Source organism: Sciurus vulgaris (genome assembly GCF_902686455.1).
Source record: "Sciurus vulgaris genome assembly, chromosome: 8".
Classification (NCBI taxonomy): domain Eukaryota; kingdom Metazoa; phylum Chordata; class Mammalia; order Rodentia; family Sciuridae; genus Sciurus; species Sciurus vulgaris.
The window spans coordinates 5,982,497-6,008,453 of NC_136468.1; the positions used below are offsets into that span (position 1 = coordinate 5,982,497).

General features: G+C 45.9%; 1 protein-coding gene across 2 annotated transcripts in view; it reads left to right on the plus strand.

The window, feature by feature from the left end:
• RHEB (Ras homolog, mTORC1 binding) overlaps positions 1-7,732 on the plus strand; it is a 48,598-nt gene extending 40,866 nt beyond the window's left edge. The window contains exons 5-8 of one of the 2 annotated variants that reach the window (XM_079152396.1): positions 3,159-3,215; positions 3,336-3,383; positions 4,068-4,149; positions 7,217-7,732. In XM_079152396.1, coding sequence (XP_079008522.1) covers positions 3,159-3,215; positions 3,336-3,383; positions 4,068-4,149; positions 7,217-7,309 — 280 coding nt within the window. In that variant the 3' untranslated portion in view covers positions 7,310-7,732. The remainder of the gene's footprint in view (positions 1-3,158; positions 3,216-3,335; positions 3,384-4,067; positions 4,150-7,216) is intronic. The other variant, XM_079152397.1, reaches the window with a different exon arrangement.
• Positions 7,733-25,957: the final 18,225 nt, after the last annotated feature.

Below are 25,957 nucleotides of genomic sequence, written 5' to 3' on the forward strand. Positions count from 1 at the left end.
ATTTTGATAGATAATATATAAATGGGGTGTAATCTTTTAAAGCATAAATACATATTTAATCATTAATCTTCTGAAATCATTGCTTTTGAGTCTGACTTTGCTCATTTGATGGTCTGTGTCTCCCTTTTATCATCTGTACAGAATGTGTGTCAATTGTGATCTCCAGTCCAGTTTATTAAGAGTGAGATACTTGTGAAACAGTCTAATTCTGGACTATTTACAGATTTGTACAATTTTCTCTCCCCCCCCCCCCCCCCGTTTTTTTTTTCAGTTTTGGTACACTTTCTTGCCTTTTTTTTTTTTTTTTTTTTTTAATTGAACCTTCTTGCCTTCTTAAGGAGCTGTGTGCAGGGGGGTGGTTACCACAGAATCACACCTCCAGCCCTTTAGAGACAGCTCTCGTCTCGCTGGGTTGCTGAGGCTGCCCCTGACTTGTGATGCTTCTGCTTCGAGCTTCCTGAGTAGCTGGGATTTCAGGCCTGCACCACTGCACCCACAAAGAAGCAATATCGCTAGTAAACCCGTCCACAGCATTTGGCTTTTAGTTTTCAGGGAAACAAAAAACTTCGCTCATGTTTCAAAAGTTTATTGTATAAATTATGACTTTATGATGAATTTAACTGGAATGGACAGGTGTTGGGAAGCAAGTGGACCTTCTATATAATGTTTTTTGACTAGAGGCAGCTGTGGTGCATTGACAGCGTTTCTCAGAATGGTCCAGCTGCAGCACACAGTTAGGAAAGTACTGTTACCTTGAAAACCAGGACAGGTGTATATTACTGAGTGCTTTCTCATGTGCAAGGCATTATGTCATTCTTTTAATGCAGCTTTTCAAAAACCCACTAAGTTGATAATGTCCTAATTCAAAAAGCTGGCTTCAGCCATCTCACCTATTGTCAGCCTTGCAGTCATTTAAACAGGGGTCGACTGAGAGGTATACGTGCCTGTGAAACTTCCAGTCAAGATCTGCAGCGAGGTTGAAGTGAATCCATGGGACTCATAGGATTACTGGAGTGGACTGGGGAGTTCTTGGCTTGCTGTGCACACTCGGTCTGTGCCAGGATAGCTTTTTGCCTTGTGTTGACGGACTCAGAGTCTCCCCTTCTGTGGGCTTCTCTCATCACCCTAACTTGGTCCTTTAAGACCTACAGAGAACTAGTGCTGTTTACTTTCACATAACAAAATGGCAATATTTGGAGACAAAAGTAGAGATTACTTGTCTTTAAAAGATTGTATGAGGGTGTCTATTGATGCATAATAAATTATCCAAAAATTTTGCAGCTTAAAACAACACACACTTATCTCTGTTTTGGTGGATCTGGAACACTGATGTGGCTTAGCTCAGTTCTCTACTGCAGAGTCAGGGGTTGGAATCTGCTAGGACTTTGTCCCATGCAGATGACTGTCTAGGGAACAGTGTTTTCAAGCTCATTGCTATGGCCATTGTTGGGTTTCAGTTCCTTGAGAGTTGTTGGATTGAGTTCTCAGCTCTTTGCTGGTCAGAGGCCACCCTCAGTATTTTGCCAGGTGGTACTTTGTATCAGGACACAAGAAGTGACAGAGAATATCTAACAAGATAAAAACCACAGTCTCCAATAACCTAAACTTAGAAGTGGCTTCCTGCTACTTTTACCATATTCTTTGTATTAGAATCAAGGGGCTCGGCCCTGCCCTTACTCTAGGACAGTGCACAGAGTGTAGCTGCCGGAGCAGGGCAGCCCCACACTACCACTGCCTACCATCCATCCTTTCACCTGCCTCTCGCGTGACTGACCACCATCTTCCAAGAACTCACACTATTTTAGATGCAGGCAAATGGAGCACATTCTAAGGGAACCAGGGTTCTGTAGTGCAGGGTGCTTGGGACACCCTGTCGTTGTTGACCTGTGGTGAGGGAAGGGCGATTAAGTTTAGTTTTTACCTAAATAACAATGTGCATAGGTTAAAATAGCACTGTCGAATGCATTCATCAGGCGTCCCTGTTCCAAAGCTCAAGACAACAGTGAACAAAGCCAGCAAAATCCCTTCCTTCGTGGAGCTTATTATTTCTATTTGTGACATCGCTAGCAAGATACAGAAAGCAGAAGGGCATGAGAAGTATGGGGAAATTTGTGAATTCATGTAGGGCGAGCAGAAGAGTTCTAAGTGACCCTGGAGTGGAGAGTTGGAAAGAAATGAGGACATCTCAAGGGAAAGAGCATTCCAAGTATTGGGAAGGTGCCTGGAGGTTTTGGCAGTGCTAGAGGAATGGCAGGAGGGGAAGAGGTAGAAGGAAGTAGAGTCAGAGGTCAGTGGGCTGAGGTTCCGAGCCCATTGGAGGCGGCTGCTGCAGATCCCCTTGGCTGCTGTGCTGAGCATGGCCTGGAGGGGAGGGGCGGCTCTCGAGTAATGCCGGCTGCCGTAGGGGAGGCTCAGAGCTGGGCCAGGCGAGGAAAGGGGTAAGACTCTGGGCCTTACTCGGCGTTGTCTGACTCTGGACAGCTGTGAAGGGAGATTGTGGTATGCTGGCTAATGCTGATGACCATCTTTCTGGGTGAGGGTAAGATTGGTTTGTGGCCGATTGCCAGCAGTTAGTGGTACAAATAATCCCACAGACAGATTTTAAGTTTTCTTTGTTTCATTGTAGAATGCATAGTTGGGTCTGAGAGATGTGTGAGAGCCAACTCCAGCCTAGAACCATCAGCACATTGATTATATTCAAAAATCAAGGATTAGTATCACCAGGAGAATGACTGTGCTTAGTAAACGAAAGGAGGTATCAGGACTGAGTGCCAAGATACAGCAGCCCAGAAAGCGCTTGCAGTTTTTATTTAAATACTTGGTTCTTTACTAGATGAGTTGAGGTTAAAGTTTGGTATCCTGGCATGTTGTTAAACTTGCCCATTTAATGTCTCACCTGTTTCCCTTTGAATATTCTCAGTAAGGATTACTGACTGGGCAAGAGAGAGAGCACTTGCCTAGCATGCACAGGGCCCTGGGTTCCATCCCCATGACTACAAAGAAACGAGCATTAAATACATGTGGAAAGGATTGGTAGGGCAAATAGTTCTATGTTCAGCTTATGTTAAAATAGTGAGTTGATTTTTTTTTTTCCCACTATAAACATTATACATTTGAAAACATTATAGATGTCTGATTTCATACTTTTTGTCTTATAGTTTTGAAGTGATTAAAGTTATCCATGGCAAATTATTGGATATGGTGGGGAAAGTACAGTAAGTAGCACTGTTTTTATCTTTTTGTTTATATACTCTTCACTGTAGCATCTTCTGAGCAATGAAATCTGTCACTAATTAGTTTGTTTTTTGTTGTTTTAATTTTTTTGTTATAAATAGAATACCTATTATGTTGGTTGGAAATAAGAAAGACCTGCATATGGAAAGGTATGTTGCTTTTAAATCATCATTGATTTATAAGATCAAGTCCAAGGCGATTGAGTCTTTGAGGTGCCATTTTTATTGTTAGGATGAGAATATTTTTAGCTGTAGTGTTTCTCTTTGTTCAGAAGTGTTGCAGTCATGCACAGCAGAAGCAAAACTACAATGTAAATACCATATTTCTCTAAGAGTAGAGAGAAGTAGAGAGCAGACTGTGTAGAACACTCTGTGTAGATTATCTGTTGTGACAAAGGTAGCATTCATTGTTTCCACCAAATACTTTAAGTACTGAGGCTGGGATTGCAGTGATGACAGGGGAACAGGGTCCACATGCCCAGGGAGCTCAGTGGCAGGGAGGAGGCCCTATGTGCAGCCTATGCTCAGCGCAAGTGAACTGCAAGCCCTCAGGTCTCCGCTGTGAAGTAGGCAGTTGTAGGAGATACTGGAGTATTGGGAAATGTCATTGTGTTCTCCGAACCCAGAGCTTGTTGGAGAGTGGGTAACCCCTATAAGGCAAGGTCTTTTCTGTTCCCCAACCCAGGCATAATCAATGCCCTCTGTTTCTTCTTGGCAGTATCTAGCAGAATATGGTTCTGCCTCACAAGAAAATTGATCAAAGTGGAGCCTGTTTCATAAATTAATGATTTATGTTTTATCCAATAAAGAATTGTAATGTTCTTTTTCCTGTAGGGTGATCAGTTACGAAGAAGGGAAAGCTTTGGCAGAATCTTGGAATGCAGCTTTTTTGGAATCTTCTGCTAAGGAAAATCAGGTAGGTAGTTTCCAAAACTCATTTTGTGCTACCTTCTCAGTCTCTGTCTTGGTTGAACCCTTTTAAACTTTAGCCTTCTGCCATTTATTTTTCTTTGATTTTGTGTGTGTGTGGTACTGGGGATTGAATCCAGGGGAGTTCTCTACTGAGCTATATCCCCACCTCTTTGTCTTTTTTGAGACAGGGTCTCTCAAAGTCGCCCAGGCTGGCCTTGAACTTACAGTTCTCCTGCCTTAGCCTCCTGAATAGCTAGGATCATAGGCACACAATTAGCACTTTACATCATTTCTAATAACCAAGCTTTCTTTGATTCGCTTTAGAAAGATACTAATGATTTTATAAGTTCAGTGGGTAGTCTACTTCGGATAGGACCTAGAATATTTATAGGGTCAACAGAATAGTAGAGGAAATACTACCTTTTGTGAACATATTAATTTTGTTCCTTATCATGAGCTAGTACAGAAATAAGACAAATGCAGTGAGTACTAAATCACTTTGGCACTAATTTTGTAATTCTTCCCTCCCCCCTTTTTCTGTAGAATGAAAGTAAGTCATATATTTGTTATTTTTAACACAAAAATGACTAGAAGCCCTGTTACCAGTTTAGGCTGCAGCGTGTCCTCGGGAGGACGCTGGTTCTATTCTCTGGGCTCCACATACTTGCCTTCGCCTCTTCCCCATGGCTCTATGTAGACTCGTGGTCTTCAGTGCATACGTATGGTGGTGGCCGAGCTTATCTCCTGCCCTCCATTTTCTCACCACTTCTCTGCTCCCTGAACTTGTTAAACCTGAAAACCAGTGATGCCACCCCTGCTGGCAAGCTGCCAGCTCCTGCCATTGTGTGTGGAGCGGCCCTCGGGCCCCTAGCACCCAGTTCTGTACTTCTCTCTAGGGTCTCTCACATGTCCCTATGCTTCTTAGTTACTCCCTACTTCTCTTGTGCCCTTAAACCCAGCAGATACTTGTCTATGGCATCAAATGCCCTTGTTTCCTATCTTCCTACATTTGAGGTGTTGACTAGTTTATAAAGTGCTTTCTACATATCATCTTGTTTTATCTTCCAGTAAGATAAATAGGTTTTCGTTTTCTGAGGAAACTCCAATCCAGCAAGAGTGGCTGGCTGCTGCTGCTCAGCAAGGCCAGCAGAGTGACAGTTGGCTGACGACCTTGGGTCCCGTTCCTCTGTTCCCCATGATGAAATTTCTAGCCCTCAAGGCTCTGTGTAGATCTCATCTTCTTATTAAGGGGCCTTCCTGATTCATCCACCTGAAATACATTGTCATTTCTTCTCTCTTAACCCCTTAATTCACTCTGAGATCAAGAGGGTCTTACTCACCTTTACATTCTCTGTACTGTGAAGTACAATGTTTTCATGTCTGGTAGGTTTTTCATCAACCCAGGTATCCTGTGATCACTATATCTTTCATTCCTATATTCCTAGAGGATATTAAATTTGTATAATTAGTTTCCAAGTTCAGTAGCAGGCGATTTATCTGAATCAGTTCTGTTCTGGAGTATAGATAGTAAAAAATTTTTATAACAAATATTGAGATTAGTAAATGAGAGATGGTTACATTTTTTAAATAGAATTAAACATTGGGTGCCTGCTCTGTCTTTAAGATTATGTACTTGGATTATCTCATTTTAGAAATGAGAAAATTAAGATCCAGAGACGTTAAATAACTTCTCAAGATCTCTCTGTATGATGAGAGAACTAGGACTAAATTTAAATCTGACCCAGATCTCATCTTTGTCCTCACACAATGCTTTCTGATACTGAGGTGATCTTAAAGCCAGTGACCTTGATTAGATGAGAGGGATGGGTCCAGCTCCTGCTTGAGATCCGTCAGGAGCACAAATATCTCATTCATGCCAACAGGCTGGAAGGCAGAGTGTGTGGGTGGATCCATTTGGTGCCCAGAGGATGCAGAGTCCTCTCATGAATGGAGCTTCTGTTGCCAGTGAAATGTTAAGCAGGTCATCAGCCAAAGCTGAGAGCGGGGGAGTCTGGAGAAGACCAGACCCAGAACCTGCCTCTGGGAGACTGATGAGTGTGGGGCTATGGTTGGGTTGCTGGGCAGCGCCCAGGGTGCCCCAGGTTCCTGCTCACAGATGTGGAGTGAGCAGCCCTTTTGTGCGCTCCCCTGGGCTGTGTCTGCGCACTCTTCAGGTGGACACTTGGAAAGAAGGAAGATGAGTACAGGGACCACGAGGGTGAACTGTGGAATCTAAGCTGGCCCCAGGGGAAAGTGAGAATAGGCAGCAGCTGCAGGAAAAGGAGATGGCTGTAGGATCAGGACATCAGGGGCCTGTGGGGTGAGAATCTGGGAGTTCAGGAGAAAAGGGACCAGGAAATGGTGTGGCGAGGTGCCTGAAATAGGGTGACGGGAGGGTGGTGTGCTAATGATGGCTGCTGGGCTGGGCCCTCCTGTGGCCTTTGCAGCAGCAGCATTTTCTTCGTCACGGTGCATTTGAAGGAAGGGACTGGCAGCTTACCTAGCCCATCCAAGCTGGGACTGCCTTCTCATAGGACCAGTGGGGTTCACAAGGCTGGGATAGAGATGGCGGTCATTAAAGAGGAGACGCAGGACTGAAAGGAGTCAGGAGGGTGACGTGCTGGTGCTGCCAGCAGGACTGCAGGGAGGCAGGTTGGGGTGCAGGGCTGTAGAAGCCAGCCGGAAGGTGAGAGGGGGGGGTCCATGCTGGGAGTTCTGGACGGTGCAGGAGAGAGGGTCTGAGGGGGCAGGGAGGACAGGAAGAGTGCCTCCCTTCCTGGAGTCCTGGGTGCTCGGGCAGGAAGGAAAAGCTGCAGGGAAAGCAAGGTCTATGAGGGGAATTAGAGCCAGCAGTGAAGAGGGGCCCTGAGGGTCCAGAGGCCCCCGAGGAAGGTGCGGGGCGGCCATACAGGATGGGAGTCCAAATGAGGAGGCCCTGAAGTCCTGGGGTGTCTTTGCACCCTCCTGCCCCACCTGCAGCCGTGGCAGTAGGTAGCTACTTCCTCATCCTATCCACAGTGAAAGGACTGTCTGCTTGAAACTAGCTCTGTAACTGGTCTCTTTCTTTTCAGACTGCTGTTGATGTATTTAGAAGGATAATTTTGGAGGCAGAAAAAATTGATGGGGCAGCTTCACAAGGAAAGTCTTCGTGCTCGGTGATGTGATAACTCTACTGCAGAACCTGAGGACACTGGGAATGCATTCTACCTGAGGACGCAGACTGCCCCGTTATCCTTTAAGATAAACTATGCTTCTTTTTTCTTCTGTTAACCTGAAAGATATCATTTGGGTCAGAGCCCTCCCCCACCCTCAGATTATGTTAAACTCTGACTCTGTCCAAATGAGTTCACTTCCATGTTCAAATTTTAAGCAATCATATTTTCAATTTATATATTGTATTTCTTAATAATATTATGACCAAGAATTTTATCGGCATTAATTTTTCAGTGTAGTTTGTTGTTTAAAATAATGTAATCATCCAAATGATACATATTGTTACACTACTATTAACTAGGAGGCTTCAATATATCAGTGTTTATTTCATTGTGTTAAATGTATACTTGTAAATAAATAGCTGCAAACCTTAATCTTTTGTGCTACTTGATGCGACTTTTGAAGGAAAACCTTGTCTTCCTGAGTTTCTTTCCTGGTGTTCAGGAGGACTCGGGGATCCCAGGAATAAGTGGAAGACATGACCCAGAACCTTCTCAGGTGCCTGCTATGCACAGGGCAAGCTGTGGGCCAGGGGCTGCATGTTCATTGCCCAGGCGGTGATGGGATGGATTGCTGACCAGAGCTGACAGGCCTTGGAGGTCTGTGAGCAGAGGCAGCTCCCCAATACTGACTCTCAACTCCAGCCCTGAACTGACTTTATGCTGAGAGCAGACAGGAACGGCCGTGGAGGTCATGGGCAGAGTGTGCTTGTTAGTTCTTGTTACCTTTTTTGTGTGAGCTGAAGAAAAGCCATTTAGAGACACCTCAGGTTTGCCCCCTTCAGGGCCTCTGGTAGTTTAGAGGATGGGGCGTGTGCCCAGCGGGTGTCCTGTGCTCAGCCTCACTTGGCTGCAGATAGCCCTCTCCTGGTCTGTTGAGTCAAGCCTGGAGTTGAGCTGTGGTTTTTAAATTAGAAGAATCCTTTCCAGTTAAAATTTCTTTTTTCTTTGTTTTTTGTTTCATTTTTGGTGACCCAGTTAAAATTTCTCAGGGTTGGTTTTATTTATTTATTTTTTTAATCTTTTTTTTTATTGTAAACAAATGGGATACATGTTGTTTCTGTTTGTACATGGAGTAAAGGCATACCATTTGTATAATCATAAATTTACATAGGGTAATGTTGTTTGATTCATTCTGTTATTTTTTCCCTTCCCTCAACCCCTCCCACCTCTCTTTTCCCTCTATACACTCCTTCCTTCCTCCATTCTTGCCCCTCTCCCTAATCCTAACACTAACCCCTCCCTCCTCCCATTATGTGTCGTCATTCACTTATTAGCGATATCATTCGTCCTTTGGTTTTTTTGAGATTGGCTTATCTCACTTAGCATGATATTCTCCAATTTCATCCATTTGCCTGCAAATGCCATAACTTTATCATTCTTTATGCCTGAGTAATATTCCATTGTATATATATATACCACAGTTTCTTTATCCATTCATCAATTGAAGGGCATCTAGGTTGGTTCCACAATCTGGCTATTGTGAATTGAGCAGCTATGAACATTGATGTGGCTGTATCTCTGTAGTATGCTGATTTAAGTCCTTTGGGTATAGGCCAAGGAATGGGATAGCTGGGTCAAATGGTGGTTCCATTCCAAGTTTTCTAAGGAATCTCCACACTGCTTTCCAGAGTGGCTGCACTAATTTGCAGCCCCACCAGCAATGTATGAGTGTACCTTTCTCCCCACATCCTCGCCAACACCTGTTGTTGCTTGTACTCTTGATAATCGCCATTCTAATTGGGGTGAGATGAAATCTTAGGGTGGTTTTGATTTGCATTTCTCTTATTACTAGAGATGTTGAACATTTTTCCATGTTTGTTGATTGCTTGTAGATCTTCTTCTGTGAAGTGTCTATTCATTTCCTTAGCCCATTTGTCGATCGGATTATTTGTATTCTTGGTGTAGAGTTTTTTGAGTTCTTTATAGATTCTGGAGATTAGTGCTCTATCTGAAGTATGATTGGCAAAGATTTTCTCCCACTCTGTAGACTCTTTCTTCGCATTGCTGATAGTTTCCTTTGCTGAGAGAAAGCTTTTTAGTTTGAATCTATCCCAGTTATTGATTCTTGCTTTTATTTCTTGTGCTATGGGAGTCCTGTTGAGGAAGTCTGGTCCTAAGCCGACATGTTGAAGATCTGGACCTACTTTTTCTTCTATAATCTGCAGGGTCTCTGGTCTGATTCCGAGGTCCTTAATCCATTTTGAGTTTAGTTTCATGCATGGTGAGAGATGGGTTTAGTTTCATTCTGTTGCATATGGATTTCCAATTCTCCCAGCACCATTTGTTGAAGAGGCTATCTTTTCTCCATTGCATATTTTTGGCACCTTTGTCTAGTATGAGAAAATTATATTGGGTTTGTGTCCGTGTCCTCTATTCTGTACCATTGATCTACCTTTCTATTTTGGTACCACTACCATGCCGTTTTTGTTACTATTGCTTTGTAGTAGAGTTGAAGATTTGGTATTGCGATACCCCCTGTTTCACTCTTCCTGCTAAGGATTCCTTTAGCTATTCTGGGTTTCTTATTCTTCCAGATGAATTTCATAATTGCTTGCTCTATTTCTGTAAGGTACGTCATTGGGATTTTAATTGGAATTGCATTGAATCTGTATAGCACTTTTGGTAGTATGGCCACTTTGACAATATTAATTCTTCCTATCCAAGAACATGGGAGATCTTTCCATCTTCTAAGGTTCTCTTTAATTTCTTTCTTTAGTGTTCTGTAGTTCTCATTGTAGAGGTCTTTTACCTCTTTGGTTAGATTGATGCCCAAGTATTTTATTTTTTTCGAGGCTACTGTGAATGGGGTAGTTTTCCTGATTATTCTTTCCAAAGATTCATCACTTATGTATAAAAATGCATTAGATTTATGTGCTTATATCCTGCTACTTTACTGAATTCACTTATGAGTTCTAAAAGTTTTCTGGTGGAATTTCCTGGTTCCTCTAAGTATATAATCATATCATCAGCAAGTAGGAATAGTTTGAGTTCTTCCTTTCCTATTCGTATCCCTTTAATTTCTTTGGTCTGTCTAATTGCTCTGGCTAGCGTTTCAAGGACGATATTGAATAGAAGTGGTGAAAGAGGACATCCCTGCCTTGTTCCAGTTTTTAGGGGGAATGCTTTCAGTTTTTCACCATTTAGAATGATGTTGCCCATGGGCTTAGCATAAATGGCCTTTACAATGTTAAAGAATGTTCCCACTATCCCTATTTTTTCTAGTGTTTTGAGCATGAAGGGGTGCTGTATTTTATCAAATGCTTTTTCTGCATCTATTGAAATAATCATGTGATTCTTGACTTTAAGACTATTGATATGGTGAATTACATTTATTGATTTCCAGATGTTGAACCAACCTTGCATCCCTGGGATGAAACCCCTTGATCATGGTGCCCTATCTTTTTAATGTGTTTTTGTATGCGATTTGCTAAAATTTTGTTGAGAATTTTTGTGTCGATGTTCATTAAGGATATTGGTCTGAAATTTTCTTTTCTCGATGTGTCTCTATCTGGTTTAGGTATCAGTGTGATATTGGCTTCATAGAATGAGATTGGGAGGGTTCCCTCCTCTTCTATTTTATGGAATACTTTGAGAAGTATTGGAATGAGCTCTTCTTTAAAGGTTTTGTAGAACTCAGCTGAGAACCCATCTGGTTCTGGACTTTTCTTTGTTGGTAGGCTTTTGATGACTTCTTCTATTTCATTACTTGAAATTGGTCTATTTAAATTGTGTATGTCCTCCTCGTTCGGTTTAGGCAATTCATATGTCTCTAGAAACCTGTTGATGTCTTCGAAATTTTCTATTTTGTTGGAATATAGATTTTCAAAATAGCTTCTAATTATGTTTTGTATTTCACTTGTGTCTGTTGTGATATTTCCTTGTTCATTCCGAATTTTAGTGATTTGGGTTTTCTCTCGTCTTCTCTTTGTTAGTGTGGCTAAAGGTTTATCAATTTTGTCGATTTTTTGTATTGTTTCTTTTGTTTCGATTTTGTTGATTTCAGCTCTGATTTTAACTATTTCCTGTCTTCTACTACTTTTGGTGCTAGTCTGTTCTTCTTTTTCTAGGGCTTTGAGCTGTAGTGTTAGGTCGTTTATTTGTTGAGTTTTACTTCTTTTATTAAATGCGCTCCATGAAATAAATTTTCCTCTAAGTACTGCTTTCATAGTGTCCCAGAGATTTTGATATGATGTTTCTTTGTTCTCATTTACCTCTAAGAATTTTTTAATTTCCTTCCTGATATCTTCTGTTATCCATTCATCATATAATAGCATATTGTTTAATCTCCAGGTGTTGCAGTAGTTTCTGTTTTTTACTCTTTCATTTATTTCTAACTTCAATCCATTATGATCTGATAGAATACAAGGTAGTGTCTCTATCTTCTTGTATTTGCTAACATTAGCTTTGTGGCATAATATATGGTCTATTTTAGAGAAGGATCCATGTGCTGCTGGGAAGAAAGTGTATTCGCTCTTGGTTGGATGGTGTATTCTATAAATGTCCGTTAAGTCTAAATTATTGATTGTGTTATTGAGATCTATGGTTTCTTTGTTCAATTTTTGTTTGGAAGATCTGTCCAGTGGTGAGAGAGGTGTGTTAAAATCACCTAGTATTATTGTGTTATGGTCTATTTGGTTTCTGAAATTGAGAAGGATTTGTTTGACATACATGGATGAGCCACTGTTTGGGGCATAGATGTTTACGATTGTTATATCTTGCTGATTTAAGGTTCCCTTAAGCAGTATGAAATGACCTTCTTTATCCCTTCTGACTAACTTTGGCTTGAAGTCCACATTATCTGAAATGAGGATGGATACTCCAGCTTTTTTGCTGAGTTCATGTGCATGGTATGTTTTCCCCCATCCTTTCACCTTTAGTCTATGGGTATCTTTTTCTATGAGGTGAGTCTCTTGCAGGCAACATATTGTTGATCTTTCTTTTTAATCCAATCTGCCAGTCTATGTCTTTTGATTGATGAATTCAGGCCATTAACATTCAGGGTTATTATTGAGATATGATTTGTATTCCCGGTCATTTGGTTCATTTTATTTTATTTTATTTTATTTTATTTATTTATTTATTTATTTATTTGACACAACTTGGTTCCTCCTTTATTTGACAATTCCTTTAGGATAATTCCTTTGCTGATTTGCTTCTTTGTTTTTCATCTCTTCCTCATGGAATATTTTGCTGAGAATGTTCTGTAATGCTGGCTTTCTTTTTTGTAAATTCTTTTAGCTTTTGTTTATCATGGAAGGATTTTATTTCATCGTCAAATTTGAAGGTAAGTTTTGCTGGGTATAAGATTCTTGGTTGGCATCCATTTTCTTTCAGGGCTTGAAAAATGTTGTTCCAGGCCCTTCTAGCTTTTAGGGTCTGGATTGAAAAATCTGCTGATATCCGTATTGGTTTCCCCCTGAATGTAATTTGGTTCTTTTCTCTCACAGCCTTTAAAATTCTGTCTTTATTTTGTATGTTAGGTATTTTCATTATAATGTGCCTTGGTGTGGGTCTGTTGTAATTTTGTGTATTTGGAGTCCTATAAGCCTCTTGAACTTGATTTTCCATTTCATTCTTCAGATTTGGGAAATTTTCTGATATTATTTCATTGAATAGATTGTTCATTCCTTTGGTTTGTTTCTCTAGGCCTTCCTCAATCCCAATAATTCTTAAATTTGGTCTTTTCATGATACCTCATAGTTCTTGGAGATTCTGTTCATGATTTCTTACCATCTTCTCTGTTCAACTTTGTTTTCAAGGTTAAAGATTTTGTCTTCAATGTCTGAAGTTCTGTCTTCCAGGTGTTCTATCCTATTGGATATGCTTTTTATGGAGTTCTTAATTTGGTTTATTATTTCCTTCATTTCAAGGATTTCTGTTTGGTTTTTTTTCAATATCTCTAACTCTTTATTGAAGTGATCTTTTGCTTCCTGTATTTGCTCTTTTAACTGTCGATTGGTACGATCATGCAATGCCTGCATTTGCTCTTTCATCTCATCATTTGCTTCCCTGATCATTTTAATTATGTACATTCTGTACTCCTTTTCTGTCATTTCTTCTGCCATGCTGTCATTGGGTTTTATTGATGTAACATCTAGATTTGTTTGGGGCATTTTCTTCCCTTTTTTTCTCATATTGTTCAGGTATCAGTGGACCGCTGAGATATTGCAGATTTCCTCTATTGACTTACAATGTCCTTGAAGATTTCTATATATATCCCCTCTTAGCCTTCAGTAGGCTGAAGTCTTGGAGGAAGTTGATAGTGCGGTGCTCCACAAGGAAGCTGCCTCTCTAGGGGTGGTGGCCTTCAGGTGGGGTATATTCCCTGCTAGTGGGCAGAGGTGCCTCCACTTGTTGACCAATGGTCATCCAAAGGGGAACTAGGCTGCGGGCTGAGGCAAGGCCTGTTTGGGCCTGTGTCTCTGGTTTTACCGTCCTTGTGGGAAAACCTCACCTGGTGGGGAAGACTCACCCGGTGGGGAGGTCTTGCTGGTCAGTTCCCCTCCTAGAGGTTCCCCTCAATCTACAGGTACCGCCTGGGCTGGGCTGCCTTCCTCTACAACGTTCCCAGGGGCCCGGACCTACCTCCTGGGCCTAGGAGCCTCACCCCTCACTGAAGAGTCTCCTTAGGCTGCCTCTCCTCAGAGAATCTGCCCGCAGTCCTGGAACCTTCGCTCCACCCCTCAGTGTGTCTCTGTGCGGCTCTTCCACCAAGAAGCCTCCTAGGTCCTGGGACCCTGCTCTGCACCTAATCGCCTGGCTATGCGGCCCCTCCTCTGAGCAGCCACCTGGAGTCCCGTACAATCGCTCTGAGTCCCAGAGACCCGCCGCACACCTCCTTCTCCAGACAGTCGCCCGGTGTTCCGGTGCAGTCACTAGGAGTCCAAGCAACTCACTGTGCGCCTTCTCCTCCCGCCAACCGCCCATAGCCCTGGGCAGTCACTCCAAGTCCAAGTGACCTGCCCCGTTCCTCCTCCTCCTCCTCCTCCTCCTCCTCCGGGTAGCCCCGCAGGTGTTCAGGAGCAGTCGCTCTGAGTCCAAGTGACCCGCTGCACGCCTCCTCCAGGCAGCTGCCTGGAACTCTGGTGTGGCCACTCCGAGACCAAGTAACCCACCGCGCTCCTCCTCCAGGCAGACCCCTGGTGTTCAGGAGCGGTCGCTTTGAGTCCAAACAACTCACCACTCGCCGCCTCCTCTGAGCAGCCGCCTGTAGCTCTGATGCAGCCACTCTAGGTCCAAGCGACCCGCCACGCTTCTCCTCCTCCGGGCAGGCCCCGGTGTTTGGGAATGGTCGCTTAGAGTCCAAACAGCTCGCCGCGCAGCTCCTCCTCTGGCAACCACCTATAGCTCTGGTACAGTCACTCCGAGTCCAAGTGACCCGCCACTCCCTTCCTCCTCCTCCGGGAAGGCCCCGGCATTCAGGAGCGGTCGCTTTGAGTCCAAACAGCTCGCCACACAGTTCTTCCCCTGGGCAGCCGCCCAGAGCCCCAGTGGTTGCTCCGAGTCCAAGTGCTGTGCTGAGCGGCCTCCTCTACGATGCTCCGGGTTGTGCGAGTTCACTGCTCCAGCAGGGGGAGGGGTGCCTCATTGGGCAGCTCTACTTCACAAAGTTCCCTGCGTTCCGGGACGCCTCCCCAACAGGAGAGACTCACCCGGCGGCTTTGAGTTGGTCCCAAGTCTCTCAATATCTCCTCTTTTGAATCCTGAGTCGTGGAGCAACATGAAATGCAGCCACCCTCTGGTCCGCCATCTTGAAACCCACGCAGGGTTTTTTTTTAGTAGTAGCAAATGCTACCATTGACTCTATTCATTTACTTTTACTTTGCAGTTGATTTTTTTATTTTGTAACTGGGAATTGAACTGAGGAGTGCTGTAACACTGAACTACATTCCCAGTCCTTTTTATTTTTTTGGTTTGAGACACGACCTCCCTAAATGACTGAGACTGTCTTTGAACTTGTGATCCTCCTGTCTCAGCCTCCTGAGTTGGTGGAATTACAGGCATATGCCACCACTCTTGTCTTAGAAAACTGATTTTTAACTAAAAATTGTGTTTTTAGAGCATGTCGTTGAGTCTTTTTAAGTTTTTATGTCATTTGTCATCCTAGGATGAAATTCACGCCTTAGAAGAACTCTACCAAATACATAACTTCTGAAGTATTAATTTGTACAACACTTATTAATGTGGTTTAATCTTAGGACTAAAAGTATTGGTACCAAATATAGGGGTCCACATTAAGTGTGGATCTAATTCATCCCATCAGCCCTTGCATCTGAAAAGTTACTTCTGTGTAAAGAAAACTCAGCATCTTGTACTAGAAGGTAGTACAAATTAGAAACTAGTTCTGTTCTTAGAAAGTGAACCTTAGAGCAGCGGTTGTCCTGGCTGCAGGGAGCACAGGATCATCCTTTGCGTGGGGTAGTCCGCCTGTTCTTCAGATGGTTCCTAGCACCTACAGTGTGCCAGGAGCTGTTGGAAGTGCTAGCAACTCTGCAGCCCTGTGGGGCTTACCTTCTACAGTGGGCCCAGGAGTGATCTACTCTCAGTTGAATCACTTACTAACATGTGCCAAACACCTTGCTGGGTTTGGGGGGCTCGAACATGTTGTGATCATGACAGCAGGCACCAGTAGACAAGTCCATGTTCGTGTCGTGGTTTGCTTCATCAATCACTGACCTGTGAAGTGGGAGATGCCTACTTATGCATGAGGAAACCGTCTAGAGTGTTAAGTGATTATTTAAGATACACAGGTCGAAATGGGAATGATAGCCAGGCACAGTGGTTCTTGCCTGTAATCCCAGCACCTCAGGAGACTGAGGCAAGAGGATCACAAGTTCCAGGCCAGCCTCAGCAACTTAACATGTCCCTAAACAATTTAGCAAAACCCTGTCTCAAAAAGAAGCTGAGGATGTAGCTTAGTAAAGCACCCCTGGGTTTACCCCCAACAAAAAAAAAAAAAAAACGCTATAATCAAGTTCACCCCATCCCTTTAAGCTTATTGGGTCATCTAACTTTCTAAAACAATGCTTGGGACTGCCAGCCTTGTGCTTAACATTCTTTTCATTTAAATACTGTATTGCAGTAAGACTTGTTCTCATTTTAACATTTCTGATCTCAAATTAAGTCTTCAAATCATTCTCAAAAGGCAATGTTTTTCTCGATAACAAAAATCTTAGATTCAGTGAAATACAGAAAGTGTAAACAAAATTAGGTATATATTTAAAACTACTTTTCAACTCAACCTTTAAAATACTTATAAAATCACATTACAAAACAAGGTGGATTTTTGCTAAAAACTGCCCATCCACTCCTAGCCTCCCTGGTCTTACATCTCCCCAGTCTTAAATCACCCCCAGAACCCCAGAGGTGTTCCTGACCAGGTTGCATGTCACTTCCGTGGCACCAAATCCAGTAAGTGTTTTCTGGTTTCGTTCTTGACCTCAGTCACATTCCAAAGACGCTTGTCTTTGTGTCCTCTGTGGCGCATTGGTCTCATCCACTGTTCTTTGTCAAACGGCTCAACTGCCTTTTTCCTGCCCACGTGCTCTTGCTTGATTCTGTCCAGTCACGGCTTTAACACCATTGCTTGATGAATGTGAAATTTGTCCCCACCCTGATCTCTGGGCTCCAGGTTATAACCCAAGACTCTTGGATGTCTCCTGGTCACCTCATGTGTACTATGTGGAAAGCTAAATTCTGGTCTTTCTTCAAAACCCCTGGACTTGACCACAGCTCTGTAAGCTAATGACTTGGGACCTCCCCTCATGTCCCTGGCCTAGCCCGACCACGCACACACACACCTTGTCTACTTCTGTCTCACCTGCATCCCAGGTGCGGTAGCGTGCCCTCCAGACATTACCCTGGAGCCAAAGCCATGTTGTCCAGCAAACTGTGTCATGTTCCTGCTGTTTAGAACCCTTGGAATAATAGTGCCAAATCCATGCTTCCTCCATCCACAGCAGACATGGTCTTGCTGCTGCTCCATGCAGTCCATCTGCTGTCCTGCTGACCCGGGAACCGGCATGGCCCCTTCCAAGAAGCAGGGGGTCTCGACATTGCTCTTCCCTCTGCCTGGGGGCAGGCTTCCAAGGCTCCTGTCATCACGTCCCAGGGCCTTCCAAGCGCCCCTGAGGAGCCCCTTTCTGCGAATCTGAGCCTCTATTTCATCAGTATACCTGATCATCTTCTGGGTCCTTGCATCTGTGGCGTTACTAGGCCACACAGCAGGAACAGCAACTCCCACACCCCTCTGATCCCAACTCCTCCTCCCGTGGGGCTGGCAAGTCAGTACTTCCCAATGTGACACTTGAAGTCCCTTGTTCCCCACGCCCACCACTGGGGATTAACTCAGGGGCACTCAACCACTGAGCCACATCCCAGCCCTATTTTGTATTTTATTTAGAGACAGGGTCTCACTGAGTTGCTTACCACCTCACCATTGCTGAGGCTGCCTTTTGAACTCATCCTCCTGCCTCAGCCTCCCAAACTGCCTTGTTTCTTTTACTATGTGTCTGTAGTTCTTAGTGATCCCCCTGGGAATTAACATCCTAATTTATAACTCTAGTTCAGAGGAATACCAACTTAATTGTATTCAAAAGTTTGGCTGTGTACAGCTGTTTCCTCCCGTCATTTCTGCTGCTGTGTCATACAGATGGTGTTTTTATATGTTGTGTACCCATCAATAGACATGTAATTGCCTTATAAAGTTGCCTTTGAAATCAAATAGAAGAGAAAAAGTCTCAGTTCATTACCTTTGTGGGTGCCCTTTGTTTCTCAGGTGGAGTCCAGGTCTGGTCTAGTGTCCCTTGGTTTAGCCTACAGGATTCCTTGAGTTGGGGAAAGCAGGTGTGCTTGGGGCGACTCCCCTTGTGGTGGTTTGTCTGGGAGTGTCTTCATTTCTTCTTCGTTTTTAAAGGCTAATCTTGTTGGCTACAGACGTCTTGGTGAACAGTGTCACTTTTCTTTGCCAACCTTGACACTCCCCAGATTGGCAAAGTTAACTTCCAGGATTCTGATTAAGCTGGGTATGGGGACAGTTTTTGCCAGTTTCTCGTTGTGTTCTGAGGTCCCTGTGCACCGTTCCTGATGACCCCCACCTATAGGATAAGTAGGACACTTTCTCTAACCCTGCCTCTGGACAGGTTCTTGTGGATTTGACCTGCACCTGCTGCCCTGGGAAGCCCCCTGCCGTTTGCATGGTGCATGGTGATGCCACTGGCCTTCAGTTACATGCTCTGAACCCTCTCTTATGCCTCCTAAGAAGGAAGGACCTGACCACCTGGTGCCCACTGCCAAGCAAGGGTTGTACAAAGACTCAGAATTAGATTGCAGCAGAAACTGGTGATCAGAAAGCTATTCAGATGACCCAGAACAAGCTGCTGCTTTTTAGGTTATTGTCTAGTAACAATCCCAAGAAAACCACTGTGGTGCACAGGGGAGATGTGTGTGCTCCTGCCACCGGGCCCACCCTCCACACCCAGAGCCACGAACACAACCTAATCACCTCAGGAGGAGCATGTGCAGGCAGCGGTGACTCCCTCTGGCCAGGTCTGTTGTGCACACTAAGAGGATTCCCTTGAGGCCTGGCTGGCTGGACGCCTTCCGAAGCATTGCCGTGGAAATTCCAGAGCTGCTTCAACACCAAGAGGGCACAGTTTTAACAAGAAGCAAAATGGCCATCCTTGCCAATCCCGCTTCTCAGGAGGCTAAAGTAGGATTGCAAGTTCAGGGTCAGCCTCAGCATCTTAGCAAGACCCTGTCAAAATATTTTAAAAGGGCTGGGGATGTAGCTCAGGGGTAGCATGCCCCTGGGTTCAGTTCTCAGTACTACTAAATAAATAAGGTCAACTTAACACCACTGTTCCCCAGCCTCAATAAGTTCCCGGAGGTCAATCACAACCAACTAAAACCTACTGCAGAAATCAAACTGAGAAGAATCCAAGGTCTCCTTCAACATCCTTGTTTCCAGAGGAGGGACCTGAAGCTGTTCTCAGGGAGCAACTGGCAAGGTCTCCCCCTTACACTACCCATTGTGCTACATGAGGTTCCTCAGGGAACCTGTCAAACAGCATTGGCCCACCCCGGTTCTGGCCCCACTCTGCAACTGATTGTGTCTTTGGGCAGCTCCCTTGAACTCTGGCCTTCCTCTGTCCAGGAAACTGCCCTGTGCAAGGGGGTTGCTGTGATGGCTGGAGTCTGCAAGCAGGGGTGCTCCCAGAACTCTGTGGGAACAGTGTCACCATCCTGAGGAGGCAAGTGACCTCCACCACATCCTGAGATCCGTCTGGAGCCGCCTGGGTTTCTCCAGCAGCGGCCGGCACGGTGGGTGACTCCGGAATTCCTGCAGAGCTGCATCTCATTCCCACCACAGGCTTAAGTGACACCCAAAAAGGCAAAGTGGAGCATCACAGTGGCCTCTCCCAGCAAGTTCACAGATCTGAGCAGAATGTTCCATTCCAGCTGACCCAGGCGTCCAGGCTTGGGATTGAGGAGCAGCCCTGCCGGGCGGACTCTTGGGGCCGCTGGCTGGGCCTTGGAGTTTAGTCCCATACCCACTGGACTCAACCCAGCTGCACAGTGGAGTGTCCCCACAAGGAGACTGACAACTCTCATGGATTGTGAGTGGCGGGACCTAAGCTCTTCACTGAAGTGGGGGTCACATGGGAAATGACACCAACGGCCCCTCCTCTGCTGCCACCTAGGAGAGGTCTTGGTTTATTTCTTTTTCTTTTCTTTTTTTGTTCCAGGGATTGAACCCAGGGGTGCTTAACCACTGAGTCACATTCCCAGCCCTATTTTGTATTTTATTCGGAGACAGAGTCTCACTGAGTTGCTTAGCAACCTGCTTTTACTGAGATTGGCTTTGAACTCGAGATTCTCCTGCCTCAGCCTCCTGAGCTGCTGGGATCATAGGCATGCACCATGGTGCCTGGCTCCCCAGCCTTTTTTTATATTTTATTTTGAGACAGGGTCTCGCTGCATTGCTAAGGACCTCCCTAAATTGCTAAGGCTGCTTTTGAACTCCTGGACTCAAGTGATCCTCCTGCTTCAGCCTCCCCAATAGTAGGGATTACAGGCACAGCCACCGGGCCCAGCTCTATGCTTTTTAAGATATGTAGTTTAAAACTGGCAGAGATTCTGGAAATATTGTGACCTCAATGATCAAGACCTTTCGCCCAGTTCTTCTGCTGCCCAAGAAAGGCCCAGGTGGCGCTGTGTCTCCTGGAAGCAAACCTGCCCAGCTCCTGTTCCAGCAGGGAGAGGCCCTGTGTGCTGGGTGGCTGGCGTCCTGGGCTTCTGCTTTATCATTTTACCCCTCTTGTCCTCATCAGTGTCAGACTAGCAAAGAATTGAAACAAAGGGACAGTGATCTGCAGCTTTTGCATGTGGCACGGCTGGTGAGGCAGATGTGTCTTGAACTTTACCCTAAAAGGCTGACGCAGGACAGCCTGCCGCTGACAGCTGGGGCTGGGAAGGCCGCATTCCTCCGCACTGACTGTATCGTCACTACGCGTGGCAGATCCTGGGAGGCGCAGCCCTTTCTGGGCCTGTAAAATGCTGTAAAATGCTGAAGTGATGGTCGCAGCTCGAAATCAGGCTGCCTCTGCCCCTTGACTTCCCAAAGCGCCTGGTTTGGCGGTCCCTAGTGAGGGCGTGCATGTCACCTGCAGGGCTTGTTGAGCAGACCACCTCCCCCGCAGAGTCTCAGCGCCTGCAGGCCCAAGGGGCACTCAGGCCTCTGCCTTCCTCCCAGGTTCCCTGGCTGCCCTGCTGCCGTGAGCTCAAGGACTGTATTCTGAGGACCGCTGACTTGGAGGGTACTGGCATAGAATGCAGGGATTCACGGGTGGGAATCTTAAGACTGAAGGATCTGAAAGTGTTGTAGGGTGTAGCCAGCAGGTGGCACACGCCTGTGTTCCCCGGGGACTCGGGAGACTGAGGCAGGAAGACTGTAAATTTAGGCCCGCCTGGGCAAGTCAGTGAGACCCTGTCTCAAAGTGAAAAAGAAAATAAAAGTGTCTGGAGATATAGCTCCATGGTAAAACACCCCTGGGTTCAATCCGCCGTACCAGGAAAAAGCACATTCGAGTGACCCACCATCCTGCTTAGCCCGGGACTGTGCAGGCGTTAACAGGTAGAATCCAGTTTAATCCCTAATCCCTGGTACCTGTGCTACAAATGTGACCATAGTTGGGAAGCAGATCTTTATAATGAGAAGACGAACGCACACAGGACGAGGGTGAGCCAGGTCCAGTGACTAGTGTCCTTAGGGGAACCAAGTTTTGAACCAGGCAGTGGCCGGAGTTTGTAATCCCAGCTGCTCAGGAGGTGGAGGCAGAAGGACTGAGTTCAAGGCCAAGCCTGAGCAATTAGTGGGGCTGTCTCAAAATACAAAGAAGGCTGGGGCTGGTGGGAGGCGTGCACAGGAAACCTAGCTCCTCGGAACTGGACTGCGGCCACAGACTTGCAAGCTGAAGCCAACCTGGGAAACTCAGTGAAATCCTGTCTAAACGTAAAAATGGAAAAGGGCTGAGGATGCAGCTCAATCGTAAAGCACTCCCGGATTTAATCCAGTACAAAACAAAAGGAGTGGGGGGTGTGGGGCGATAGCTCAGTGGTGGGGTGTTGGCTTAGCACATGCCAGGTCCTGGGTTCTGCCCACCCCCACAAAATAAGAACAACAATGATAGTAAGATAAAAGAAAGGAAGGATACATTTGGACACAGAAAGACAGACAGCCACAGGGGGAAAGCTGCTTGACAATGGAAGCAGAGGTTGGAGGATACATACACATGCCAGGAGCTGCCGACGGGCCCGTCAGAAGCTGGGAGAGAAGCCTGGACACGTTCTTCCTCGAGCCGTCACCTCGATCTCAGACTTCGGGCCTCCCAAACTGAAGAGAGTAAAATTCTCCTTTTCTAATTCCCCCTGTCTGTGGTACCTTGTTAAGGCCACACTAGGAAACAAGGGGTCCAGGGGGTCCCGCCAAGTGGGACTTCCCTTTTTAAAACCAGACAGTCGCTGGGCAGAGTGGCACACGCCTGTAATCCCAGCCATTCAGGAGGCCGAGGCAGGAGGATTGAGAGTTCAAAGCCAGCTTCGGCAACAGCGAGGCCCCAAGCAACTCAGTGAGACCCTGTCTCTAAATAAAAAATACACACCAAAAAAGTGGCTCAGTGGCTGAGTGCCCCTGAGTTCAATCCCTGGTTAAAAACAAAGCAAAACAGAAAAGACAGTCCCTGGCAAACCAGGAAAAGGGAAAGAACTTCAGCGTGAAGAACTCAAACTACAGGTGGCCAGAACTTGAACGATCACACAGGAGGACGCTGATGCCTGGAGAAGCGGTGGCCTGCCAACATCGCGCAAATGGGCCTCAGAACACAAGCCTTCCAGGGTGGCCCTGGGCCCGGGTGACCCATGCACACATGCTCATGCTCTTGTGAGCAGCCCAAGGTGGCCCGTGGGGGCCGTGTCCTTTAGAGCTCGGTTCAGCAGGGTGGGTCGGAGCCCAGCTGGTAACACTCCTGAGGAGGTCAAGCAACGCTGGGGCCCCAACTGCTGCCCCCCAGTGGCCGGCTTCAGAGCAGAGGGGAGAAAGGGGAAGGGTCCAGGGCCAGCTGCCATCTTGGGGACCTGGTCTGGCCGACGCTGAGGCCCAGGCTCTGCACTTCTGGACTCACCTTTGCTTCTCCATCTGCTGAGTAAAGACGCAGTCGAACCCAGTTGGTTGTCCCCCATTACACATGTTCTTGAACTGGGTTAAGGTGTTCCACTGCAAAAATTTTAATGTTCCAATTTTCAGCCAAAAGAATTTTCTCCTTCAGTTTTAAAGGTTCCAGTCATTTTTGTTAAACACAAAACACCTCGCCCACTGATCCACCCGCGTTCACCCAAGTCAGACATCTGCAGTCACTGCTGTCAGTGCCTCGTGGCCTCTGCCCCTGCTGCATGGTGGCTTGGCAACAAGCCATGAACGGCGGAGGCAGGCCCACAGCGTGGCCACGTTCACTGGTCACCCTGGAGAGCGGCCGCTTTTCCCAAGTCTGCCTGCTGCTCTCCCTCCCCCTGCTCCTCCCTAGTCTCCTCTGGTTTTACAGACCTGAGTGGAGGGAGATCTGAAAATGGGGCTTCCCAGGGGTGGGGACATCGAGAACCTTGAGAGCCCCAATATCGAGGGGCATCCTCACAGCAGCAGCAGGCCACAGGCGGAAACGTGCCGAGGCCGCCCAGCAGCAGGAGGGCCCAGACTGACGGCAGAGCGGGGGCACTCACCTGTGGTCCTCACGGCTTGGGAGGCCGAGGCTAGAGGATCACCTGAGCCCAGGAGTTCATGCCCAGTCTGGGGAACATAGCAAGACCCCATCTCAAAATAAATAGTTAAAAAAGAAAGGAAAGAAAAGGACAGGTCTTGGGATGCCAAGCCAGCGTGCTCGGCCACAACTAGAAACGGCACCTGTGTCATGTCCTTCATGCTGGGGTATGTTCTCCATTCGCAGATGGTAGTTTGGGTTTTTTTAGGGGGAAGGTGCTGGGGATTGAACCCAGGGGTGCTTTACCACTGAGCTACATCCCCAACCCTATTCATTTTTTATTTTGAGACAGGGTCTCACCAAATTGCTCAGGCTGACCTCGAACTTGTGACCATCTGTTGCTCTGGTCCTCTGATCCTCCTGCCTCAGCCTCCCAAGTGGTGGGATTCCTGGCTCACGGATGGCGGTTCTGCGGAGAGCTGTAGGCTGCATCTTGCTTTCAGGACCCGGCTCCGCCAGCCTCCCTCAGGCGAGGTGATGGTGAGGGCTGCAGCTCACTCAGCTCTGCAGGGGCTAGCAGCTGGCCTGCGGCTCGCACACCCATGGGAAGAGCGTTCGTCTGGGCTTGTCCCGTCTGCCATGAGGCAGGAGTGCTTTCTGGGTGGGTGTCTTCTGCGTTCAGCAGGGGGTGCTCCTGCCACAGCCTAGTTTTGATTTGAAAGCACAAACCCTTCCCAGTGTGAGCCCACAGACGTGGCATCTGCCGGGGGCACTGCTAGGGAACTATGTGCCTGCCGAGCTCACTGCCCTCCTCTCTCTTCCTGCCTCTGCTCCTTTCCAGCCTCATCCTAAGCCAGCTGGCCTTCCCTGGGACTAAAGTGATGCAAATGGATAGCAGTCCACCAGCAAAGGCTTGGCTCCTGGCCTGGCAGTGTGGCCTGGCTCCCCCTGGGGACCCCCCTATCCCAGTGCTTTCTGCCCTCTGCCCCCAAACCCTCCCTCCCTCCCCATCCTCTGCTGCCATGTGGCCAGGTGACCCACCCCCTCCCGTGGACAGTCCAGCAGTGAGCTGGGACTGGTACCCCACTCAGTCCCACATGAACCAAACAGGGTTCCCTTGCTCAATAATTTGGGTTAGGAAATATGAAGGCCAGGGACTCTAGCCTGGAAGGCCATGGTGTCCAGAGGCAGAAAGAAAGAGTGGTCACACAGTGCCAGAGTGTGCTGGCAGCCAGGTGCAGTGGCACACCCGTAATCTCCAAGGCTTGGAAGCCTGAGGCAGAAGGATCAGAAGTTGGAGACAAGCCTCAGCAGTTTAGTGAAACCCTGTCTCAAAAATAAAAAGGGGCTGGGGTTGTGGCTCAGTGGTAGAGCTTGCCTTGCACGTGTGAGGCGCTGGGTTCGATCCTCAGCAGCACATCAAAATGAACAGATCAATAAAGATATTGTGTCCATCTACAACTAAAAAATATTTTAAAAAATGAATAAAAGTAGACCTTATTGCAAACCTGTTTGTTTTACCAAAGATAACATTTGAACTCATTTTGACATTTATTGTCATTTATTATGACAATTTTGTTATTGTCCCCATAGGGGCTATTTGGTCTAGGATTACATAGTGTCTGATTTGGGCACTGCTAATACTGATCTCCCCTTAAAGAAAGGGTTTTGGAAACCTATAGGGCCACCATAAGCCTATAGGGGGAAATCTGCAATACCCCCAGAGATCTGCACTGCTAGAGGGGAAGATACATGAACAACATGAAAAAACAAGGGAAGAAAATGATCCAAACAAATCTAGATTCTATATTAATAGAATCCAATGACAGTATGTTAGAAGAAATGTCAGAAAAGGACTTCAGATTATACATGATTAAGATAATTTGCAAAGCAAAGGATGAGATAAGAGAGCAAATGCAGGCACTGAATGATCATACCAATAAGCTGAAAGAGCACCTGCAGGAAGCAAAAGACCATTTCAACAAAGAGATAGAGATTCTAAAAAAAAAAAAAAAAAACGGAAATCCTTGAAATGAAGGAGACAATAAACCAAATAAAAAACTCAATGGAAAGCATCACCAACAGACTAGACCACTTGGAAGACAGAACCTCAGACAATGAAGACAAAATATTGAATCTTGAAAATAAAGTCACCCAAACAGAGAAGATGGTAAGAAATCATGAACAGAATCTCCAAGAACTATGGGACATGATGAAAAGACCAAATTTAAGAATTATTGGGATTGAGGAAGGCACAGAGATACAAACCAAAGGAATGAACAACCTATTCAATGAAATAATATCAGAAAATTTCCCAAACCTGAAGAATGAAATGGAAAATCAAATA